At 40.6% G+C, this 23679-nt stretch overlaps 1 protein-coding gene across 2 annotated transcripts in view; it reads left to right on the top strand.

Annotated features, from left to right (window-relative positions):
- Positions 1-22435, top strand: part of LOC127423283 (forkhead box protein K2-like) — a 101332-nt gene extending 78897 nt beyond the window's left edge. The window contains exon 9 of one of the 2 annotated variants that reach the window (XM_051667459.1): positions 21821-22435. In XM_051667459.1, the coding sequence (XP_051523419.1) occupies positions 21821-22074 (254 nt within the window). In that variant the 3' untranslated portion in view covers positions 22075-22435. The remainder of the gene's footprint in view (positions 1-21820) is intronic. The other variant, XM_051667456.1, reaches the window with a different exon arrangement.
- The last annotated feature ends 1244 nt before the right edge of the window (positions 22436-23679 follow it).

Here is a 23679-nt window from a genome sequence, read left to right as displayed (position 1 = left end):
AGTCCGGTTATGAGGTACCTGGCTCAGACTTAGGATTTCTATGACAGTTGCAGTTGAAGCCACTCCTATGTTTGTGTCATTCAAACACAAGATAATATTCCTTGTGTCATTTAAACACATAATAATACACAAAGAAATTGAGGCTTGATGGAATCTTCAGAAGTGAGATGAATGTCAACAGAGCAATGTTTTGTATAAATATCGCTAGGATAAATGTCGCTAGACATTTTGGATATGACCATTGTTTTTGCCATTCATTTGGCCTTTTCAGCTTGATAAAGTCATGAAGAATGTTATTTGGATTTAGGAGTAAAAGTGCACCGAAGTGCTTGATTATTTCCCCTTTCAAAATTTTTATAGTCAGCAAGGTCAAAAGGGGACCAGTGGGACAGAGACAATTTATTCTGGAATAGATAATGCGAAGGATTTAGAAATGGCCTTTGATATGACCCTTGAGAAATAAAGAAAAAGCTGACTAAATAATTTATCGGCTTCCATTAATATGAATCAGAAAATACATTTATAATGAGATCAATGCAAATGCACCGTGTGTTTGCCTGTGTGGCCAGCATTCACACGGTTCACAAGGTTATGAGCCTGTCCCTGACACGTCAATCTAGCGGTCAGCCTGAGGAGATGGAATGTTTTACAAAATAGGTGAAAGCATTTCTATTTGTACGCCTCACATTTCTTAAATAATTAAAGGGCACAAAATGGATATCAACGCATCTACATAAATTGTAGTTTGTGACTTCACAAATTGATATCAATATTAAAAAAATAAGAAACAGGGGACCTGGGTAGCTCAGTGGTAAAAGACGCTGGCTACCACCCCTGGAGTTCACTAGTTCAAATCCCAGGGTGTGCTGAGTGACTCCAGCCAGATCTCCTAAGCAACCAAATTGGCCCAGTTGCTAGGGAGGGTAGAGTCACATGGGGTAACCTCCTCATGGTCGCTATAATGTGGTTCATTCTCGGTGGGGCATGTGTTAATTTTGAGCTTGGATGCCATAGTGGATGGCATGAAGCCTCCACACGCGCTATGTCTCTGTGGCAACGCGCTCAACAAGCCACTTGATAAGATGCGTGGGTTGGCGGTCTCATACGTGGAGGCAAAAATAAAAAAATAAAATAAAAAATAAGAAACATACACGGGTTTCATTTACTTAGTATCTATTGGCCAATATCCTTGACGTGTGTTGATCTGGAGCACTACATAATTTGGCATATATCATGATATGTTTCTTCCTTCAACAGTGCATTAACAGTACTAAAGAACACACCATTTTCCTAGTTTACATTAGTGTCACACTTATTTTCTATTTTTTATCATTTAGAAGATGGCCATCATTATTTTTATACCTAATATCCAGCCTGATCTCATTATTATACGTAGCTATTCTTATGTAACATTTAAATATAAATATTTCTGAATTTATTTATAATAAATAAATATATTTGTAATATTTTATGGATATTTTAGATATCTTAAAGGGATAGTTCACCCAAAAATGAAAATTCTCTCATCATTTACTCACCCTCATGCCATCCCAGATGTGTATGACTTTTTCTTCTGCTGAACACAAACGAAGATTCTTAGAAGAATATCTCAGCTCTGTAGGTCCTCACAATGCAAGTGAACGGGTACCAAAATAACAAAAATAAATTTTCCTCCCTGCCCAGTAGGTGGCGATATGCACGAAGAATGCAAATCACCAAAAACAAAAGAAGAATGTGAAAATGAAAGTTGGGGTTTATAGTAAAAAAGGACTAAATATTGATCTGTTATTAGCAAGGTCTTCCATCTCAAATGATTATTTGAGATTATCAATAATTTTCTATAATCTCAGAGTAATCAGACCCATTAATCGGGCCATGTTGTTGATTTGTGTTAAATATCCTCTAAGTAGTAATTTGTCAACATTTGCTGTAGCTATATATGTTGTTCTTCATTGCACACGTTTTGTGCATTTGCAGTGCATCAAAAATAGAGAAAATATAGGCCACGTAGCTTAAAAACAATTTCTGCAGTAAAAATAGAAAGTAACAAGCAAAATAAGCTGCAGTGTTGACATTAAAGAATGAATTCATAGAAACTGAATTACCTCTTTCAAGATCTGACACTTATCGAGCGAAACCCATCTTATCAGCAGGAAGTAGGAAGTGATTAGGTATAAAAGATGATTGAAAACTTCTGTCAGTTGTGTGTAGAAATCAAATTATAAAGATGCCCAGCAGATTGTAGTAGCTTTGATTAGCACAATGCAGTGTACAAATGAGACTCACACAGACACCTTCTTCTGCTATGGCAAATCACATTCAGACCACAATTAACTGCCTAAACTAAACACGACAAACAAACATGTCCTTTGCATACAAATGAACATGATCCCCTGAAGGTAATAGCCAAGCTTGAAGCCTGTGTCCAGTGTTTTATGTAGCCATTGTCCTATCCTGTTTTAAAAAAAAAAAAAAAAAAAAAAGAAAAGCTTAGCATTTGCCATGTATATTCCATTAGATAGCTCCAGCAGTTGTTCCATCAAAAAGCGATCAGCCCCCTGCTGCAGTGCGCCCCTGTGACATGCCAATGGTGGACACGTGCCAACCCTCACCTTTTACCATCGACAACAGCCTCTATGTGTTACTATGGCAGCACTGCTGAGTCCAGCAGCATGGAGACTGAGCTGGTGAATAGCTCTATCTATTCTCTCGTTAGTGTCTTCCCTATGTTCTTTGTACTGACAGTGGATTTTAATGAGAATTAAATAGAGCTGCCACGTAAGGTGTCTTCCTGCTTTTGTCCATCCAGGAGACTGACAGTATGAGCAGAAACTCTATTACTCTGATGAACTGATGAATCTTTTTATATGAAAGGCTTAGATTGAGTGAAAGCAGCTTTCTTAGCAGCTTTCTTTCTTATCCTCACCCTCATGTCATTCTAAACCTATATGCTGTAATTTTCATGCTGTAATTTTCATACATTAATGTAGAATTTTTTTAGAATCTTTACATAGATCTTTTCCATACAATGACGGTTCATAGTGACCATGGACTGTCAAGCTCCAAAAAGGATACAAATAATAATAATAATAGAAAATTCTATAAAAGTTCCATAAAAGTAGTCCTGAGTCAGCCTTGAGTGCCGAGGTTGCAGACTGGATGTCATGATGTTTGGTTACAAGTAGAGTTGCCAACTGTTCATTATTAGCTGGGGCATGAAATAAACCCCTATAGAGCTGTTCAGGTTGTAATCCAAAGACCTTAAAATAATGTGAATTTTGAAGCCGCGTTAAAGCAACATAGTTATTAAAATATTCACACTTGAGGTCAGACGGAATGTTTTTACTCTGACTATGCACTACACGGATGACTTTTGCTGTTGTATACCGTCTCTGTGATTATGGGTGCTTCACAATCGGAAAGCTGCAGCCTAATAAGGCTGTGTCCTTCCTAGACCAGTCCTTCTGAGGCTGTGGACTAGGCTCCTCCTCAGCATTCAGCACTAGAATGGGACAGTCTAGTAAATGTGCATGGCTGCATCATAAAGGTTTCAGCCTCCACGGTCATGCAACTCATTAAAAAATTATTTGGGATATGTGCAAGGGATTGTGGGTGATTGAAGGCCACTTGATGCATCCTCCAAAATATGGCAAACGAAGGCTGCAAAACGAGGCTGCCTTCCAAGGGTCCTCACAATTGAGATGGCCTTCGATGGTGCTTGATGACGTGGCAGCCGAGATATCCTGCCTAACGAGGCTGCAGCCTTCCAACTGAGAAGCACCCATTATCACCGCTTAAGCCCAGGTAAGCTCCAGCGTTAATGCAGCCCTGGATATATCGCGGCCGATATATTAGGGCTGGTTTCAATAGGGATCATCTGCTGTAAGTAACGACATGCCATTTCCCATTACAACAAACAAAGTGCATAGATCTTGAAATAATTTTCACAAAGTGACGTGAGATGGCTAAAAACACAGTTTGTGAGTGAAACTAATGTGCTTGTTGTACTTTACGAGTTGAGAATTTTCTAACATTATGACGCATGACTATTCGATCTGTATGATGTTACCTATTCCCATTATAATTATTGTATTTATATTTCATCAGTTATACAATGGAACATTCACAAATGAGCACTGTAACAAATGTCTGTGAATGAGCTGGGCATGAGCACAATGCCCACATACAGACACACACACAAACCATTTTTCAATTGTCACCAAAGTACCACGATAACAGTTCACAGCTTATATATGTACAGACATCACATCTGAAAGTGCAATCTTACAATGCACATCTACGTCTACTTATTAGGTGCAGATGTGGTTTTCATTCACACAAACAGCAACTCAAACAATCTTTTCAGGCATATAATATGTTTGTTTTCTGAAACAGACAGCCAAACCATCACAAAAGCACCACGATAACAGTTTAAAACTCGTATACTCACAGTGAAAACATGCTGATCGAGCGTGATTATCCAATGCACCCAGCCAAGTCTGTTTACATAAGCGCTTGACACACACACACACACACACACACACACACACACAATGTCTGAGAAGTCAAACAGTGCATATAGGCAAACCGGACTGCTGATATTATTTGTTCATTTGTTTTTTACAGCTATAAAAATGTAATCAATAAAACAAATACAGTACAGCACACATAACCCATTTGTTCACATGTTTACTATATTATATACAGTATTTTTTTTATGACAAGAAATAAAAAAAATAAAATAAAAAAAATACTCATCTACACTCTGCTCCCCTCTACCAGCCATGCAGTGTCACGTGCAAAATAACTCACTCCAGTGGGTACTGCAGGGAAATTTAGACCCTACTCATAAAAAGTTTCAATTACTTTAGCTAGCAGTTCTTGGTTAAAAGATAAAAATGTCAGAGCCGTAGCCTAGCGGGCTGCGCTCATGACATGTGGTGCTGATGCATCGCGGGTTACCTGAGTCCTGGTTCATGAGGCCCTTTCCTGATCCCATTCCCACTCTTCTCCCCTGTCATTTCCTGTCCTCTCTCCACTAACTCTGTCATTAAAAAGCCTACAAAAGCTCTGAATTATCAGTATCAGCACAAAACTCCATATTGGTGCATCCTTACTGATTTTACTCATAAATCCAAAGCTGCCATTATATAAACCCATAGGAAAATCTAGAGGGAACCCATGGCGAATTAGCCTGCCAAGTTCAGCTACAAATTGACGTCATGGTTGAACAGCTCTATTGTCCCATATTTTAGCAGCAAGTAGCTCAAGTGAGACATCCCTAGGAGCCCCCGATGCAATGCTTCAGGGGGACCCCCGTGCCATATTGCAGCACTCCAAATGCTCCTGCATCCTGCTTTCATGTGGCAAAAAGTTGGCGACCCTATGTACAAGACAAGCTGCAACCAATGACATTTGATCATATGGACGTTCATCTAGCTATTATGGAGCTTTAGTAAACTTGGATTATAGGAAGTTGTGTGGAATTCTTTTATGGTGCTTTAATAGTGCTTTCTCACAAATAATTTTGAGTTGTACAGAAGAAGAAAAAACAGCATACAGTTTTTGAATGATATGAGGGAGCATTAAAAATAACAGAATTTTCATTTTAGGGTAAAGTCTTCTTTTCAAGTGGACAACATTCTGTATCCAATTCATATTAATGCAGAAAGGGCCAAAATAACACACACACAGTAATTAACACTTTATCCTTTCTTTTAGATTTATGTATTACATTTTAATAGGACAGGTTAAATACAAAGTACAAAGCCTTTTTGTCCTTACATTAATGAAAAATGACAGTGCCCTGGAAAATTTTTATTTCTTGCTCCTAAATTCACCAAATATCATATTTTTCCACAACCTACATACCATTATTTTATGAATTGCCATGTAATGTAGGGTTTGCTGGGTCACATACAATATGTAAGCCGTTTTGACATGAACATCATATGCTGGCGTAGGTTATTTCAAAGAAAATTCTCCCCAGAATGATTATTTTATACCGGAACTGTCTTTGACTCTTGACACAGGGCAGGGGGGATAATGGAAAGTTTACAACTCATTTAATTTGAAGAGTCAGGGGGGAGGGTTCTGAGGCCAGTGCCACATATTAGAATGTCTCAAAGGTCACTTCAGTCAAGAGAGGATGCATCACATTGTCAGATATACCTCCACCCACAACTAAACCTTTCAGCTTTATTGCCTCACACTGCTGCTAGTAACTGACAAGAGCTGAATTCCGATTCACAGGCTCCCTGTGCAAGGGGCGTAGCAGTCATTTTAAAAGTGGCACAGCTGTCAGTAGGTGGCTCACACAGACCCAGCACTTACAGTGCAGCATTTATATATTACAGTATATATTAATATACAAGTATGATATAAGTATTATATTAATATATAAGTATTATATACTTGTAGTATTTTTAGTATTTTAAAGATTCAGGTATTGCAAATGAAATGCATTATTTAGCAAAATTAGTTGCAAAAATAAAGGGCATCTTTTGGAGCACTTGCTTCTGTCTCACACATGAAAATAAAAGATTGAGCACAAGCTGGTCCTGAATAAATTATTAAATCAGTTACAATAATGACAATTGTGCATGTGCACAATTAAATTTTTTACTCTGTGCCTGTGCATTGTGGGATTTAAATATATCCAAGTGGCTTGAATGTTTTGACTACGTTCACCTAAATTAGTTCAGATCAGTTTAATGATTTGTTCAGTGACCATTTCTGGTGATGCCACCAGTTGATGTCTTGTGTGAAATGAGTTAGTCACTGAATCAACGATCAAAATTCAATTTTAATCCTTTAAAATGTGTAAGTCTAAAGACCTACAAAGAGACATTAGTAGAGGCTTTATGCATTATAAGAACAAAGCAAATCTATCATTTCCCTACAGTTTGTGAGCTGCTGAGGATTACTTTTATCAAAAGACAACAATAATAGTCTTATAATAATTATGAGTTTCAATAAGGTCTGTACGTTTTCATGTATAACAAAGCGTGTCTACATATCTATTGACTTCAGTAAAATGCATGTGTTCTAAGAGCACAGAAGATCGATCTTTTTTATTACAGTTTGTCGACTGCACACCAACATAGAGTTAAAATAACAGAAACTGATAATAAAAATATCTTTACATATTTAACACAGATCTAGTAATCTGCTTAAATTGGTAAAAAGAACCAATCAATCTATTACCTCACAAACAATGTGAAAAGCATAACTTAATGAAGACTCATGTGCTGATATAAACTCCACTTACAATGTGTGATTAAAGAAGGATTGTCCTTTGTTTTTGTTTTTTCTGTATTGCATTTCATGTAATGCTGCCAATCAAGAATGATATGCCAATAAATAACTCTCGTTTGCATGTTCCTCATCTCTAGATTATTAATTTAGATCAACATCATTGCCGATAAAAAACATGGATAATGAATTTAGCCACATTGATTAGACTGTCTGACAGATTACTTATTAAATAAGGGTTGTTTTGGCTCATGAAACTCACCTGTGATTGGCTGGATGGTTGCTCAATCAGCCCAAAGTAACAAAACGCAAATAATACTGTATATAAATCCACCATTTGGACTCGGTATGGGTTTAGCTTGGAAAAGTGTGGGGGACCGAATCACATTTTTTAAAGAGTGTGGGGGACGTGTCCCCCCTGTCCACCCTGACTGCTACGTCCTTGCCCTGTGCAGTGTTCGCTACTCCCTACACATTCAGAAAAGGACATTTGTAAATGTTCACTTCAAATAACAAAATTTGTTCATTTGGAATGCTCTGCAATGTCGTCTAAAACAGACAACACAACGTGGTTTCATGACAAGTCGTAGTAATGGTAAAATATGGGGAAATTTTTGAGTTGACTCGTACAAAATCATACAACTTTTACTCCCATAGAGAAATATGAATGTTAAAAAAAACATGTTTTTACAAAGTTTAAGCCCTAACCCAAACCTAACCATAAAGACTAATCCAAAGGCCAAACCTTAAACTTAACCTTGATTTTAATAGGAAAATGATGGTTTACACCACTGTAAAAAGAGAAACTAATTTGATTTGAAAAAGTGTTCGTATGGTTTTTACTAATGTAATGTATATATTACAATAAATAACTGTATTTATTTAAATTGTATATATTAAATATAAATGTTTAAAATATAAGTTATTTGACATACTCGCAACCTAATAGTGCTTAATGACTGTTGTGATGTTTAATATGATTGTAAATGTAATTTTGTTAACCTACATGATAAAGGTAATCACAGTCACATTTATGCACTTTATGCTTTTGCACAACTACCTAGCAACCAATCCTGAAGTAAATCCCATTTCACTGCATTTATTTTAGTCAGACTTCATGTAATAATGAGGTGGTATGAATGACTGATGGGTAAATTTCCCTGTCCACTTTCTGTGAAGTTATATATAGACAAACACTTATTTCCTCTACTGTTTGAAGTGACATATGTACTGCAGATACACTCCCTACAATTTGAAATCTCACTTGAGGTGACTGGACACCCTGTGAAATCAACTTTGTTTCACAGGACACTATCAGTGATTGGAATGTACCCATGGCTTACATCCATATTCTTTACCTTTACCTTTGCCGGTAGTATTTAGTGAGAATTGTTCTCCATCCTAGAAGTGCATTATTGTATGAGTACAGTGCATTCAGAAAGTATTCAAACCCCTGCATTTTTTCACATTTTGTTATGTTTGTTAAGCCTTATGCTAAAATGCTTAAAAAAATAAATACAAAAAAATCACAACAATCTACACTCCATACCCCATAATGACAAAGCAAAAACCAGATTTTTGGTAACTTTGCAAATGTATTAAAAAGAAAAAAACTGAAATATCACATTGACATATGTATTCAGACCCTTAACTCAGTACTTAGTTGAAGCACCTTTGGCAGCGTTTACAGCCTCAAGTCTTTTTGGATATGATGCAACAAGCTTTGCGCACCTGGATTTGGGGATTTTCTGCCATTCTTCTCTGCAGATCCTCTCAAGCTCTGTAAGGATGGATGGGGACTGTCAGTGGACAGCAATTTTCAGGTCTTTCCAGAGATGTTCGATTGGATTCAAGTCAGGGCTCTGGCTGGGACACTCAAGGACATTCACAGAGTTGTCCCTAAGCCACTCTTGCATTGTCTTGGCTGTGTGCTTAGGGACATTGTCCTGTTGGAAGGTGAACCTTTGGCACAGTCTCAGGTCCTAACCACTCTGGACCAGGTTTTTACTAAGGATTTCTCTGTATTTTGTTGCATTCAGCTTTCCTTCAACACTAACCAGTCCCCCAGTCCCTGCCGCTGAAAAACACCCCCACTGCATGATGCTACCACCACCATGCTTCACCGTTGAAATGGTATTGCGCAAGTGATGAGCAGTGCCTGGTTTCCTCCAGACACGACACTTGGAATTGAGGCCAAACAGTTCAATCTTCGTTTCATCAGACCAGAGAATCTTGTTTCTCACAGTCTGAGAGTCCTTTAGGTGCTTTTTGAGTGTCTTGCACTGAGGAGAGGCTTCCGTCTGGCCACTCTGCCATAAAGCCCAGATCTGTGGAGTGTTGCAGTGATGGTTGTCCTTCTGCAAGTTTCTCACATGATCTCTGGAGCTCAACCAGAGTGACCACCGGGAAAAGTCCCGGTTCTCCCGATGACCAGCCCGCCCCTGCAAACAGATACATTCTGTTGTAAATGGCAGCTTTTATCAGCTTAGAATGATTCTAAACTAAAACCTCTACTCAATTTTAAAGATATGGAGACTGTTGATCAAGCTTTTATCATATCCCGTCTGGATTATTGTAACTCCCTTTATTCAGGAATTTGTCAGCCAGGCTACTTACTGGCACTGGAAGAAAGGAGCATTTTATCCCAGTTTTATCCTCCCTTAACTGGTCGCTAGTTCAGTACAGGATTGATTTCAAGATCTTATTATTTGTTTTTAAAGCTTTACACAATCCGTCTCCTCATTACACTGCAGATATCTTAAGCCTCAATACTTCTTCAAGGCCTTTGAGACCTACAAACCAAATGTTGCTAGCTCAATCTTTCTCAGTCCAGGCAAAAATCAAAGGGTGATCAGCCATTCTCTGTAGTCGCTCCTCAACTATGGAATAACCTTCCCCTTTACATGTGTTTGTCTCAGTTGATTGACACTTTAAATCACCTTTTTGCACTGGCCTTTGAGTCTGTACATTCAGTTTGAGGACATACGCTTTAGAATTCCTGCAGTGTGTGTATATTTTCCTTTATTAGTGGAGTTTTTTAATGTTGGCATGTGTTCTTTTGTGGTAATTTTCAAATTGTTATTTTGAAATTGTTTGCCATATGTTTTTAAAATTGTGTGGCACATTGTTGTTTTAAATGTGCTCTCATCTTGTACTAGTGTCAAGCAAGCCTGAGTGTTGTTTGTTCTCTCTATACAGCTGCACGTTGCCTATATAGCTGGAGTTTCGCTTACTGCCCCCTGCTGAAAACAGGTGGTACTTAAAGCTTGAATTGCTCAGGTGTTTGGAATATTCCTTTTTATGGTCCAGGGGCATGATAATTGTTTTTTAAATTGTAACTACTTATTTTCCATATAATTAATTGCACTGAATTATTGCATTAATTCGTCAGCTCTAGAGGAACTTAAAATGCATTGAATGAATTGTAGCCTAACACTGCAATGGATAAAAGAAAACAAACTTACTCATTCTTTCATCTCTGAAGACAAGACAAGCAGTGTTCTAGGCTGTTGAGAAATAGTCTTGGCTTAAAAATGAAGGTCTAGTTTAACTGATTTTTATTCCTTTCTGTGTCAGGAAACAATGACTTGTTAAAGGAATAGTTCACCCAAAAATGGTAATTCTCTCATTTACTCACCCTGGCTCGTATGACTTTGTTCTGCGGAACACAAACAAAATATTTTAAAGGATATATGATTTCCATACAAATCAAGTCAATGGATTCCAAAGCTTAAAGCTCCAAAAAAGGATATAAAGGCACAATAAAGGTAATCCATAAAACTTGAGTGGTTTAATCCATGACCTGAAATGATATGGTTGGTTTTGGGTGAAAAACACACCATATATATATATATATATATATATATATATATATATATATATATATATATATATATATATATATATATAACATATTTTAACTATAAATCAGCAGTCTCATTGGCATATTCATGAGAGAAGCTCAATTACACTTCCTCATACTTGATGCATGCACAGAGCACTATATCGGTCGTGTGGTTTACTTTTATGCCTTTATGTGCTTTATGGAGCTTGAATTGTACAGACAACTACAGAAGTCATACGAGTTTGAGACAGCATAAGGGAGAGTAAACGATGAGAGAATTTTTGGGTGAATTATCCTTTCACAGATTTTAAAGGTGTACTCAGTAATTTTTGTTTATGTTGCACTGGCCGACACCTAGCACTGTGAATGCAGCATCATGCAAATGCAATAGTTGTACAGCAATGGAGCAGTTACAGTGCTAAAATTTGTAGTATTTGGCTGGTCATGTGATTTCCCCATGAGGCAGCCCAGCTCCATGTAAAATAAAATTGCTGTTATAAGGCTACTGATATGACTGGAGATTTCATCTTGTGTTAGTAAAGATAAAAAAAGATAATGAGAAAAAAAATAATACTGAGTGCACCTTTAAGACAATCTTATATCTTTACTATGAGATATACTGACAAATTGTGTAGAGGATTAAATGATCTTGCAGGATACTTATGAAGGATTTCCCACTATTTCAGCATTATGACAGACCTAAGGAAAGAAAATGTTGTTACCCTATTACTCATTCCACTGAGAGAATGTGTAAAGTTTCTTAAACTTGAAAAACCTGAGGCCAAAGAAAAATCCGAGTCACTCAAAAACCAATCCTCCACTTTTAAGAACAGAATGAAGTACAAAGACACTTTTAAGCAAGTACTGTATGTTTTCAGATTTCTTCGATTAATTCTTTAAAAAAAAAAAGAAATTGTTTTTTTTTTTTTTTAAATTAAATTAAATTAAATGTAGTGTTGATGAAACTGCAGATGCACAACGCAGTACAGCCAGTGGGCTGGAGTTAGGCCTGGGATTTAGAAGGGCCTCTTCTTTTAATCGTTCTGCTATCTATTCTGCTGTCTTCTGGGCCTTGATAAATGGCTGAATCCCTATAATCTATTTTCATTTGTTCCTCTTTTTCTATCCAGTGTTCTAGCCGGGTTCTCTGCCCTGCATCCATGCACCCATGGAAGGTACAGCCTGATGAAAGTCTGCTCACACCTAACTCTCTTGTAAATATAGTCATCTACCAATATATTACCCAAAGACAGGCGGAAATCATTCTTTACCTCTCAAGGGTGTTTTGATAGGTTTAGGTTTAACTACACTTGGACATTTAGAACTTTGTTCATATTGTTTATACTAACATTGTTCATCCGTCTAATATTTGGACAATTTTACTTTATATTGTCCACCATTCAGGGTAACAATTTCACAGGGTAACACAGCATGTGTACATATATGTGTGCTAAAATTTCCATGCAGAAATCATGAATCATCAATAAGTTTGCAATTATTATTATTTTAATTTAGTATAAATTAAAGGAACAGTTGTGATAAAACAAGCTGAATTTTAATTGAAATGTTATAATAGAAACTGAATAATATAGTGACCCTACAATAAGACTTACTTATTAAAGAGTACTAAAAAAGATGTCCGATATTGCTCGATCTGGAATAGGTTTTGTATAAAAATGTTGTATAAGCCAATCATGTGTAGCCTAGGCCTATAAAAAATAAATTTATTGTGGCACATTTCTGTGACCAGATCTTACAAGTGTGGACTTTTAGAGAGAATAAGAAATCGTTTGCAGAGAGTGATGAATGGTAAATATTAGTGAATGAGACTCAATGTCTTTTAGGACTTATATTTCCCTCTATACTTTTTTATGTAAACATAAATGTTTACAGATTTATTTAAAATGCTTTGATATTTTAGGTATTTATTTCAGCATATAACACCATGTAACAGCAGAATATGGAGCTTGAATGAAACTTTAAATGAAATAGATTTTTCTTGTGATTGTTCAACAGTGTAATTCTTGTATAGTAATATAATACACTATATTACTTGTCCTGTTCTTTCAGTTGAGTATCACTCTGAATTATGGATATCTCTGAAACTGCTTGGCAATCAAAGAGGCAAGTCAATTTCATTTAGATTTGTTCTGCAGGAAAAGCTTAGACACAAAAGTGATTTTTCGTGGAATTTTCTCATAGGCCACACTAAAGACCAGAGCAGGGACATTGCTAGACTTCAGTGACATACAGGGCTTAGCCCACAGGGCATATTCAAATTTAAATTTAAGAAGAATTCTTCCTTCCATGACTAAAAAAAATTACCACCCTACCTGTCAAATAAGAATTAGGGCCTATATTAAGCGCACAACACTAACTATGTTTCCATCCAAGGGTTTTTTTGCAAAAAAAGTTTTAGCGCATCAAAATAAAGCTGATGGAAACACAAATGATCACAAATATTTCACAAGTGTTGACATTTTTCCATTTAACTCTAGCGCATAAACTCTATGTCGATACTTCAAATGTCACGAAAAACTGGTTTGAAAACACTATTGGTTGAGAAAATTGGCATTAAACCAAAAATATAGTGTCACATGACAGAATTTACCCCAATCGTTAGCCTGTGTTAATCATGACGACAAGGTATACATCCTTGAAAGCCAATTTATTGTAGCCTACGTGATTATGGATTGATCTTAACGGCAGTGGCGGCCTTAAGCATCTGAGGGCCCGTTTCAAGAGCTAATGTGGGGCCCTACCCCCCATAAAAAGATTCAAGTTGGTTTTCATCAATATCATCAATGGTATATTTTTTGACGTTGCAGCACCCCAAAGAAGCTCACAGACTCCACTGTTGATTTTGCAGTATCTACAATGACTAGGTTTAGACTGTGGCTGGTGCATGGCATGAACAGTGCTTTTTTGTTAATATCCAGCATCCTCTTCTGCACCCCGTTATTTTACCCCCGCATATTGCTCCCGTTATCATATGACTGCCCTCTGCATTTGAGATTTTCAAACCTAACTTCTCCATATGCTTCAAGAAGACATCTGTTAGGCCTGCACCTGATGTGTCAACACTGGAAGAAAACCAACAAAATGCTCGCAAACAGTAGCCCCGACACCGACTTGGCATTTGACAATGTGCAGCTCTATGTTTGCAGCGTCAGTGGTGCAGTCCATTATCACAGAGTAGTAATTTAATTGCTTCCAGTGTCTTGTCTCCAATAAGTGTGATTAGCTCATTTTGTATGGTTTTCTCCATGCAGTGGTCAGCAATCTCTTTTTTCTCTGCTCATCTGACATGTTCGCTCATCACTGGGTCGAACTCGACAAGTAGCTCCACCAGACCTAGAAAGTTCCCATTATTTGGTTCATGTAGGGTGGAATTGTGGCCACGGAAAGAAAGGTTTCATTCTGCAAGGTGGTAGACTATGGCAATGAACCTCTTCATGACATCATCCCAGTGATTTTTTTTTCAGCATCTGCATTTCTTGGTAAGTGCTGTCAATGGCACTGTGCGTTCTCAAGCACGTTTCCAGCTTGCGCCAGCTATCCATGTTGGCACGGTGCGCATTTGACTTCTCATGATCCTGGAGTGTGAGAGTGAGTCGCTCCCACATTCTGAATCCTCTGCAGGTGAGACTTTGACTTCGCTTGCCAAATAGGGTACAGCAGAAACAGAAGACTGAATCGGATGATTGTGACCACACTAACCATGACCTACGAATGGTTTCTCCATTTTTCATCTTCATAAAATATTTGTCCTTTGTAAAATGACGGCGTGATTGGCTCCGTGGAAAGTTAATGTCCTTTAACTGAACAAGACCTCACCTAACAATATCGATCCGTTGGTCACTGGTAATATGCGCTGGCCAACGTGCCGGATTAGTCTCTGTGAATGCTAGTGGGGCCTTCTCCTTGTCTGGAGTGCTGGTGGTGGCATCTCCCTCACCTGTCTCAGGTGTAGGATTGTCATCGTGTGGTGCTTGTTCATCAAACAATAAAGTTTGGTCATTATTATCCCCACCATCTGTTTGAGTAGAAGGGTTCTCATTTCCATTGTTCTTCTGATTAGCATCATCTCCCGTATTGCTAGCCCCAGTTGTTTGGCTAGCATGCTGTGATGGACTGCCGTTTTGCAGGTGCAGTCATCGGCAGGCCTTTTACAGATGCTGGACCAAAGAAAGAGGTCACTTTTGGAACACTATTTAGACTTTTTCTTTTGTTGTCTAATATTTTACATTTTTCGGCACCACTAGGATAGGTGCATTTCATTTTCCTCTCACAAGTAAGGTCCTTGCTAGCTGCTGTACTAGACAGCCAGGTCAAGTTCAGTGATTGCTCAGATGTCAGCCGAGCACCTACTAGTGGTTGAAGCTGTGTACAGTGTGTCATCTTTGAATGAAGTAATCACAGCTCACCAGTCAGCTGGCATGGCCACAATATAGCTATATATATATATATATATATATATACATACAGTACTTCATTTTTTTAAGTGGGTGAATTATTAAATTCTGGCATGTCAGTTGGGGGCCCTTTGGAGAGCGGGGCCCGTTTCAGTTGAAATGGGTGAAATATAGCTAAGGCCACCAATGCTTAACGGCATATAGCCTAGATCCGATGCTGCAAACATGACACTTCCAGGAGTGCCAACACAAATATCTCATATCATGCACATCGACAAGTGTACAGAGAACAAATAAATGGCCACTCTTTGCGATTAATTTAATCACGGTAGACATCCGTTTATTTATTAAAGTTGCTTTTCCACACCATTCAAAATAATAGACCGCAGTCATGGAATTAGCCCACAATACAAAAAATATATCATTTCTGTGCACAATTTTAAATGAAAAATAAATACACAATACTAGGAGAAAAGCTTCAGTGTGCTTTTTTTGGAACACTAACATATAGCTGATTCTATAAAATTATTGTTTATATTATTGTTTATACTTTTGAAAAAATGCCAGAAAAATTCCCTGTATTAAATTAGGCTAAATAAATTACCAAATGAAAAACATTAAATAAAATAATTACCAAACAAAAAATAAAAATAAAAAATACAATATTTTTAGACCTATATATGCCTTTTCTTTACACAAACTTAAATTAGCCTTACCCTATTCTGTAGATGAAAAAAGTCGGCTGAATGACATTCTCAGAATGTTCTGCACTTTTTTCAAAACTAAACTTTCAGAACTATTTGCCCAATGCTGAGTTCACTTTCAGAAAACGTCTCGGTTACTGTTGTAACCTCCTTTCCCTGATGGAGGGAACGAGACGTTGTGTCGATGTAGTGACACTAGGGGTCGCTCTTGGGAGCCCCAAACACCTCTAATCTTTGAGAAAAGTCCAATGAGAATTGGCGAGTGGAATTTGCATGCCACTCCCCCGGACATACGGGTATAAAAGGAGCTGGCTCGCAACCACTCATTCAGGTTTTGTACTGTGGAGCCGAGACAAGGTCCCGACCATTTCAGCGGATAGTACAGCGTTGTGGCAAGATGGTCACAACGTCTCGTTCCCTCCATCAGGGAACGGAGGTTACGAACAGTAACCGAGGACATTCCCCTATCTGTCACTCACTCGACGTTGTGTCGATGTAGTGACACTAGGGGTCCCTATAGAAAAACGCCACAACAGCTGGACCATGTTACGTGAACTGCCAATGCAGGTGCAAAGAAGCTGATGTGTGCGTAATAGCAGGTGCATCAGTCCGCACGTAACCTCCCCCAACGCCCCACAAGATCTCATGTAGTTCCCCACATCCCAGAGGGGGGGAAGCAACGTAACTAGCATGGGAGCAGGCCGTGCCAGCCGCAGCCTTTTCTCTCTATGTTTTCTCTCCACAGAGTATTAGATTTGGCTGGGGCCATCTAACGCTATTACATGCACCGGGGAAGGTGTTCTTTTCCTTTCCTATTCTTTCAGAGGGAAAAGACCCCACAGAGACCACATCCTGCCCGAAGGGGAGGTAACATGTGGTAATACGTCACGTGGGCTCACCAGACGCACATGGAAGAGCTGTGGTGGTAGGTCCTGCCTGGAAGGGGTGGAGCTCTACAAACACAGCGACCAGGGGCAGAGAGGGCTCTGCCCAAGGGAGACGTGGGTCTGCCAACAGGGTGACCATACCATGGAAAATATATCACAGGGGGTTAATGGAGTAACTGGCACCAGTGGAGCACCTATCCTTGGACAGGGTCTGTGCAAGTAGGCTCACTGGGGGAACGCATATTTGCACAGCCCCTGGGGCCAGCTGTGTGCCAGCACGTCTGTCCCAAGGGGGGCTCCCGTCAGGGAATACCAGAGCGGGTAGTGGGAGGATTCCCAGGAAGTGAAAAGGTCTACCTGTGCTTTGCCGAATCGACTCCAAATCATTTGGACCACCTGGGGGTAGAGTCTCCACTCTCCGCTGAGCGTAGCCTGCCGTGACAGCACGTCTGCTGTGGCATTGAGGCTGCCCGGGATATGAGTGGCCCACAGCGACCTCAGCCGCTGCTGACTCCAGATGAGAGGATATGGTGGGCGAGTTGTGACATGCGACGAGAGTGTAGGCCACCTTGGTGATTTATAAATGCTACTGTCGCTGTGTTGTCCCACTGGACCAACACATGCTTGCCCTGGATCAACGGCAATAGCCTCAACAGGGCGAGCATTACAGCCAGCAACTCGAGGCAGTTGATTTGCCAACACAGCCGTGGTCCTGTCCAGGAGCCAGCAGCTGCATGCCCATTGCACATGGCACCCCAGCCCAACTCGGAGGCATCTGTGGTGACCATGACGCGTCTGGACACTTGCTGTAGGGGAACTCCTGCCCGCAGAAACGCAAGGTCTGTCCAAGAGCTGAATAAGTGTCGGCAGAGTGGTGTGATAGCCACGTGATGTGTGCCGTGGCGCCATGCCCATCTCGGGACTTGAGTCTGAAGCCAGTGCTGAAGCGGTCTCATATGCATCACCCCAAGCGGCGTGACTATCGCCGAGGATGCCATATGCCCCAGGAGCCTCTGAAAGTGTTTCAGTGGAACCACTATCCTCCACCTGAATGACTTCAGGCAGTTCAGCACCGACTGCACGCGCTCGCTTGTGAGGCGCGATATCATCGAGACTGAGTCTAACTCCATGCCAGGAAAAGAGATGCTCTGAATTGGGGAGAGCTTGCTCTTTTCCCAGTTGACCCAAAGCCCAAGACGGCTGAGGTGCCTGAGCACCAGGTCCCTGTGTGCGCACAGCAACTCTCGAGAGTGTGCCAGAATCAGCCAGTCGTCGAGGTAGTTGAGTATGCAGATGCCCACTTCCCTTAACGGGGCAAGAGCTGCCTCTGTGACCTTTGTGAAGACACGAGGGGACAGGGACAGGCCAAAGGGGAAGACCTTGTACTGATACGCCCGGCCGTCAAAAGCAAAGGGTCTGTGATGAGGTAAAACTGAGACGTGAAAGTACGCATCCTTCAGGTCTACCGCCATGAACCAATCTTGATGCCGGACGCATGCAAAAATGTGCTTCTGCATGAGCATCTTGAACGGGAGTTTGTGTAAGGCCCGGTTAAAAACTCGCAGGTCCAAGATTGGCCGCAACTCACCGCCTTTCTTTGGCACAATGAAGTAAGGGCTGTAGAACCCTTTCCTCATCTCAGCTGGAGGGACAGGCTCTATCGCACCCTTGCGCAGAAGGATCGTGATCTCTGCATGCAGGGTGGCAGCGTTCTCGCCCTGCACCAAGGTGAAGCGGACGCCGCTGAACCGGGGCGGGCGCCTGGTGAACTGAATCGCTTAGCCGAGTCAGATGGTGCTGGCCAGCCATCGCGATGGGTTGGAAAGCGCTAACCATGCATCCAAGCTCCGGGCAAGGGGCACTAAGGGGACAATCGTGTCTAATGTACCTGTGAGTGGGGCCTCGCGGCAGGGGGAGCAGGGGACGCCACGTCAAAGAGCCTTGCTTAGGAGCCTTCCGGGTCCTTGCGCCTGGTCGTGAGGCGGGGAGCGTCAGTTTCCTGCGGGGGGCTCTATGCTGGGGCCAAGAACTGGGCTCGGGCTGTGGTGGAGCCACCTGGGCTTTTGACGCTGCAGGGGGACACCCTCGGCGAGCAGACGGGATACGGGATCTTGAGCTTTGCCGGGGCAAGATGTGCTGTATCACCTCAGTCTGCTTTGCTGAATAGGCCGATCTGGGAGATGGGAGCGTTGAGAAAGCGAGCCTTGTCGGCGTCCCTCATCTCGACCAAATTCAGCCACAGGTGGTGCTCCTGGACCACCAAGGTGGACATCGCCTGCCTGAGTGCTCGCGCCGTGACCTTCATCACCCGGAGGGCGAGGTCGGTCACTGAGCGCAGCTCCTGCATCACATCAGGAGCAGGACTACCCACGTGCAGCTCTTTTAGTGCCTTGGCCTGGTGTACTTGCAGGAGGGCCATGGCATGCAGGGTGGAGGTGGTCTGTCCAGCGGCACTGTAGTCTTTAGTCGCCAGAGATGATATAGTCCTACATGCCCTGGAGGGGAGCGCCGGATGATCCCACCAGGTGGCGGCGTTTTGCGGGCAGAAATGCACCGCAACCACCTTATCCACCTGAGGGATCTCTGCGTACCCGTGGGCCACCCCGCCGTCGAGGGTAGTGAGAGCGGATGAGCTGGGAAGTCGGGTTCGGGCAGAAAAAGGTGCCCTCCATGACCTTGTCAACTCGTCGTGCACTTCCGGGAAGAAGGGGACCGGTTGGGGTTCCAGTCCAACCCGACACTCGCGGCGGCCCGGGCAAGCATGGCAGTCAGCTCTGCGTTGGCCTCAGACTGGGCGGGCAGACCCGAAGGTGGCAGCCCAGTCAAGTCCTCGGTGTCCGACATCGCCAGTGCGCTTTCCGATCGCCAGTGCGCGGGCCCCGAAAGAGATGTTAAGCTGGCCATGAGGCGAGCTGGTCTCATCTCGGAACTCGAGGGGGAGTGTGCTGGGGGAACGGGAGGCCCGCGGGGAATTACCTGGCGAGGCCGCGCCCATTGAAATCCCCAAATTGCCTCCAGCGTCAGCCGGGCCGGCCTCGTAACTGTAGGTAAAATGCACAGCACGGGGGGTGGCTGGAGTGGCTTTCCCTTGGAGGAAGAAAAGCTGCGACCGCAACGTTGCCATGGTCATTTTCTCACAATGAAAACAAGAACCATCCACGAACGCTGCCTCAGTATTAGCGCGGCCCAGACACGTGAGGCAGCGCCCGAGGCCATCGGAGGCGGAGAGATAATGACCACATCCAGGAATCGCACAAAGACGGAAAGGCATCTTTAAAAAGACGCGTCTTTAAAAAGACGTTCACGTCAATGTGTTGCTCTGATAGAGGAAAATACACTCTTTGCAGAAATACATACTCTCTCAGTAGCGCTGTCGAAGTGCCCAGGGGCATAGTCTGCACTAAGCATGCAGAAGGCAAGAGAGCCGCTGAAATGCGCCGTATATCCAACAGCATACGCTTCTTTCTGAGGTGAATGGACCGGCAGTGGAATTCAGCTCGCTGACACACAACCGTTCGGCTCCGAAGAAAAATCTGAATGAGTGGTTGCGAGCCAGCTCCTTTTATACCTGTATGTCCAGGGGAGTGGCATGCAAATTCCACTCGCCAATTCTCATTGGCCTTTTCTCAAAGATTAGAGGTGTTTGGGGCTCCCAAGAGTGACTCCTAGTGTCACTACATCGACACAACTTCGAGTAAGTGACAGAAGGGGAACTAGCATTTGAACATTTTAAAACATTTAAATATTTTAACCCTGTGATGCCCACTGTTGTAATATTACAACATAAATTTTAGCTCCACTAAAATAAACCTGCACGTTTTTTGTTTTTTTTCTCTCTAAGACCACATTTACACAACTAATAGGTCCTATTGTAAAGTCTTGCAATGCTATTGGCTGGTAGATTTTGTAAATAGGCCTTTCTCCTGGCCATGAACTCACACAACCTGCAAACTTGCCTTGAAGCACATCATCTTGTTTTACTGGACTGGATAAATCAACATTCAAGTAAGTAAAATGCCTAAAATATTTTTTTTCTATGATCAGTAATATGTCTAGATCATGCAGATATTAAGGTACTGTTGAATGCTTTGATCATATTAGATTTTGAGCTTGTTATGTCAATGTTGTAATTTTACAACACTGGGTGAAAGGGGTAGCAAAATTTGCCTGTGCACCTTGCACATTACATGGATGAATTGTACTTCTCACCTGTTCCATGTGAAAAAAATACTAATAGAATCATACTATTTTTGATCATTCACAAGTTTAAAATGTCTTCTTTGTTACCATTTTTAGTTTCAATCAAAATTAAATGATTATTAAATGATAAGTTCAAGTTGAATTAAAGAATAAATTATTTATTTGAGAATTTGAAAGTATTTGTGTAGCAATATTTGAAACTCTGTATCTTATCATTTATAAAATATACTTAACTGGTCCTGTTTTCTTTTCTGGGCTTTGCTTGTTTGCCCAAATATCTGCTTGCTTCATGAGGGACAGGTGATAATGTTCTGGAATGTGGGGGGTATAAGTGCTATTAGCATGATAAGTAGAGGGCACAATAAGCTAGCCAGACAGTATTGTGTGAATTCTGTGGAATGTGTGAATTCTGTGGAATGGGTCAATTCTTTAAAACATGCAAGTATGATTGGGATTTATTTGCATTGAAATTGTTTAGCCTGGAAAATAATCAGTGATTTTTTTTTTCCATTTCAGAATGCCACCAGCCAGGAAAGACCGTCTTATCTACAATGTGTATGATGTCATTGATGCTGTCCAAAATGGGAAAAGTGACTTTGAGAAGGACTCTGATACAAGTGATGAAGAGGAATGTGGAGATGCCTATGAACTGGAAAAGGAAAATAAAAAACCCAATGACTGCCCATCGGATGATTATGTGGACATCATGCCAACAAAACCAAACCATTCAAGAACACAGACCATGCCCCATGACATGTATCGTTGGCTGAAAAGGATTTTATCAATCCCAACACTGATTTTTCAGGTCAGGGCTATGAACAGAGCTAAACATAGTAAATGCCAAAATTTTCATTAATACAATCAATACAATCTGAACATATTTTTATAATAAACAATTGTTCATAAAAATATGACTTGTCTGATTATAATTATTGTGTGATTATAAGTGTATAGATATATAGGCTACCATTATGGGGCTACATAAGCAGTTCACCCTGCAAATGAACCATTAGATGTTCTCTACATTTGTTCAGACAGTGAGTAAAATCACAGAAATTCTGCTACCCAACAGGCTCAACGTTGCAATATTACAACTTTTCCCTAAAAACGTACTAAAATGTAAAAAATGTAAAAACCCATTTATTTCAGCATTAAAGGCCTCCTACAACAACATATAAAAGGTGCATTTTTTTATTTATATCTATATATTTGGGTCTCACAGGGTTAAATCTAACCCTCTTTACCTTGGATCGCATTTGCTGTGCTTCTTCAGAAAATGTAAATTGCATTACGACACTAAAATTAATTTTAGATGACAATAAAGTTCAGTTGGTCGTTAAAAGTTGCTGGACAAATATGCGGGATATAATGCAGTTGTGATGCCGATGCTTTAGATTAGATGATTGTTCAAAATAACCTATTGAATATCAGGAATGTATCATTTGTAAACCTTGATACTACACCGCATACATTTTTCTTTAATATCTGTGCACACAGCAAATATACATCGATGGATGGTCCTTATACTAAGACTGAAAGTTTCCCCCTCTTCTTGGCACAGGTTGCCAACTTGAACAGGGCCATGATGATTTGGTTTCAGGTTAGAACCGGTGGCAACCTGCGATAGGCGCAACATTAGGACCAATATTACAGTCCTATCAGAAGAGCAACAGCTCCCTTTTGATTGCAATTCCTTCTCTTCTGATTGCATTTATTTGTGAAATTATAATGACAGTAAGCTGGCTAATTTCAATGAATTGTCTCAATACTCTTCCCCATTTTACAAAGACTTCGGGGGAAAATTTTCAGGGACATCTGGGAGGCGAAAGGTACACAATTAGTGATAAACACACATTTCTATATGGAAACGGCTTAAGGACAGATTTCTTTTGCGATAAACCAAAACTTATGTGACAAAGTGTTTTTTTAGGCATGACGTCATCACGCCCACCATTTTTATTGATAAAAAGTCATTTGAATGGAAACAGGTAGAAGACGGCAAAACATTTTTTATGCATTTTACTTTGTCGATAACAAAATAGCGTGAAAAGTGGATGTAAACTAGGTTGTTCTGAACTTTATATGAGCAACGTCAGGTGCACAATAAATGTATTAAACACATATTTAATTTAAATCGCGAATCAAAGTGGAAATTACAACGTGTCTGCTCATTTGTTAATTGTGCAGAAACTAACGCTAACAGTAAAATCAAAGTAATTTAACAATTTAAATTTGCAATTGTTTTATAATATTTTGAGAATAAAGTAAAACTTACGAGAAGAAATTCAAAGCAATATGAGAATAAAGTTGTAATATTTTGAGAATAAATCGAAAGGAAAGTGATGTGGTGGACAACAGCAAAGTGGAGCGTCTGG

The sequence above is a fragment of the Myxocyprinus asiaticus genome, chromosome 32 (assembly GCF_019703515.2).
Source record: "Myxocyprinus asiaticus isolate MX2 ecotype Aquarium Trade chromosome 32, UBuf_Myxa_2, whole genome shotgun sequence".
Classification (NCBI taxonomy): Eukaryota; Metazoa; Chordata; class Actinopteri; order Cypriniformes; family Catostomidae; genus Myxocyprinus; species Myxocyprinus asiaticus.
The sequence above is the reverse complement of the archived record's forward strand: the minus strand, read 5'-3'. Positions and strand labels throughout refer to the sequence as shown.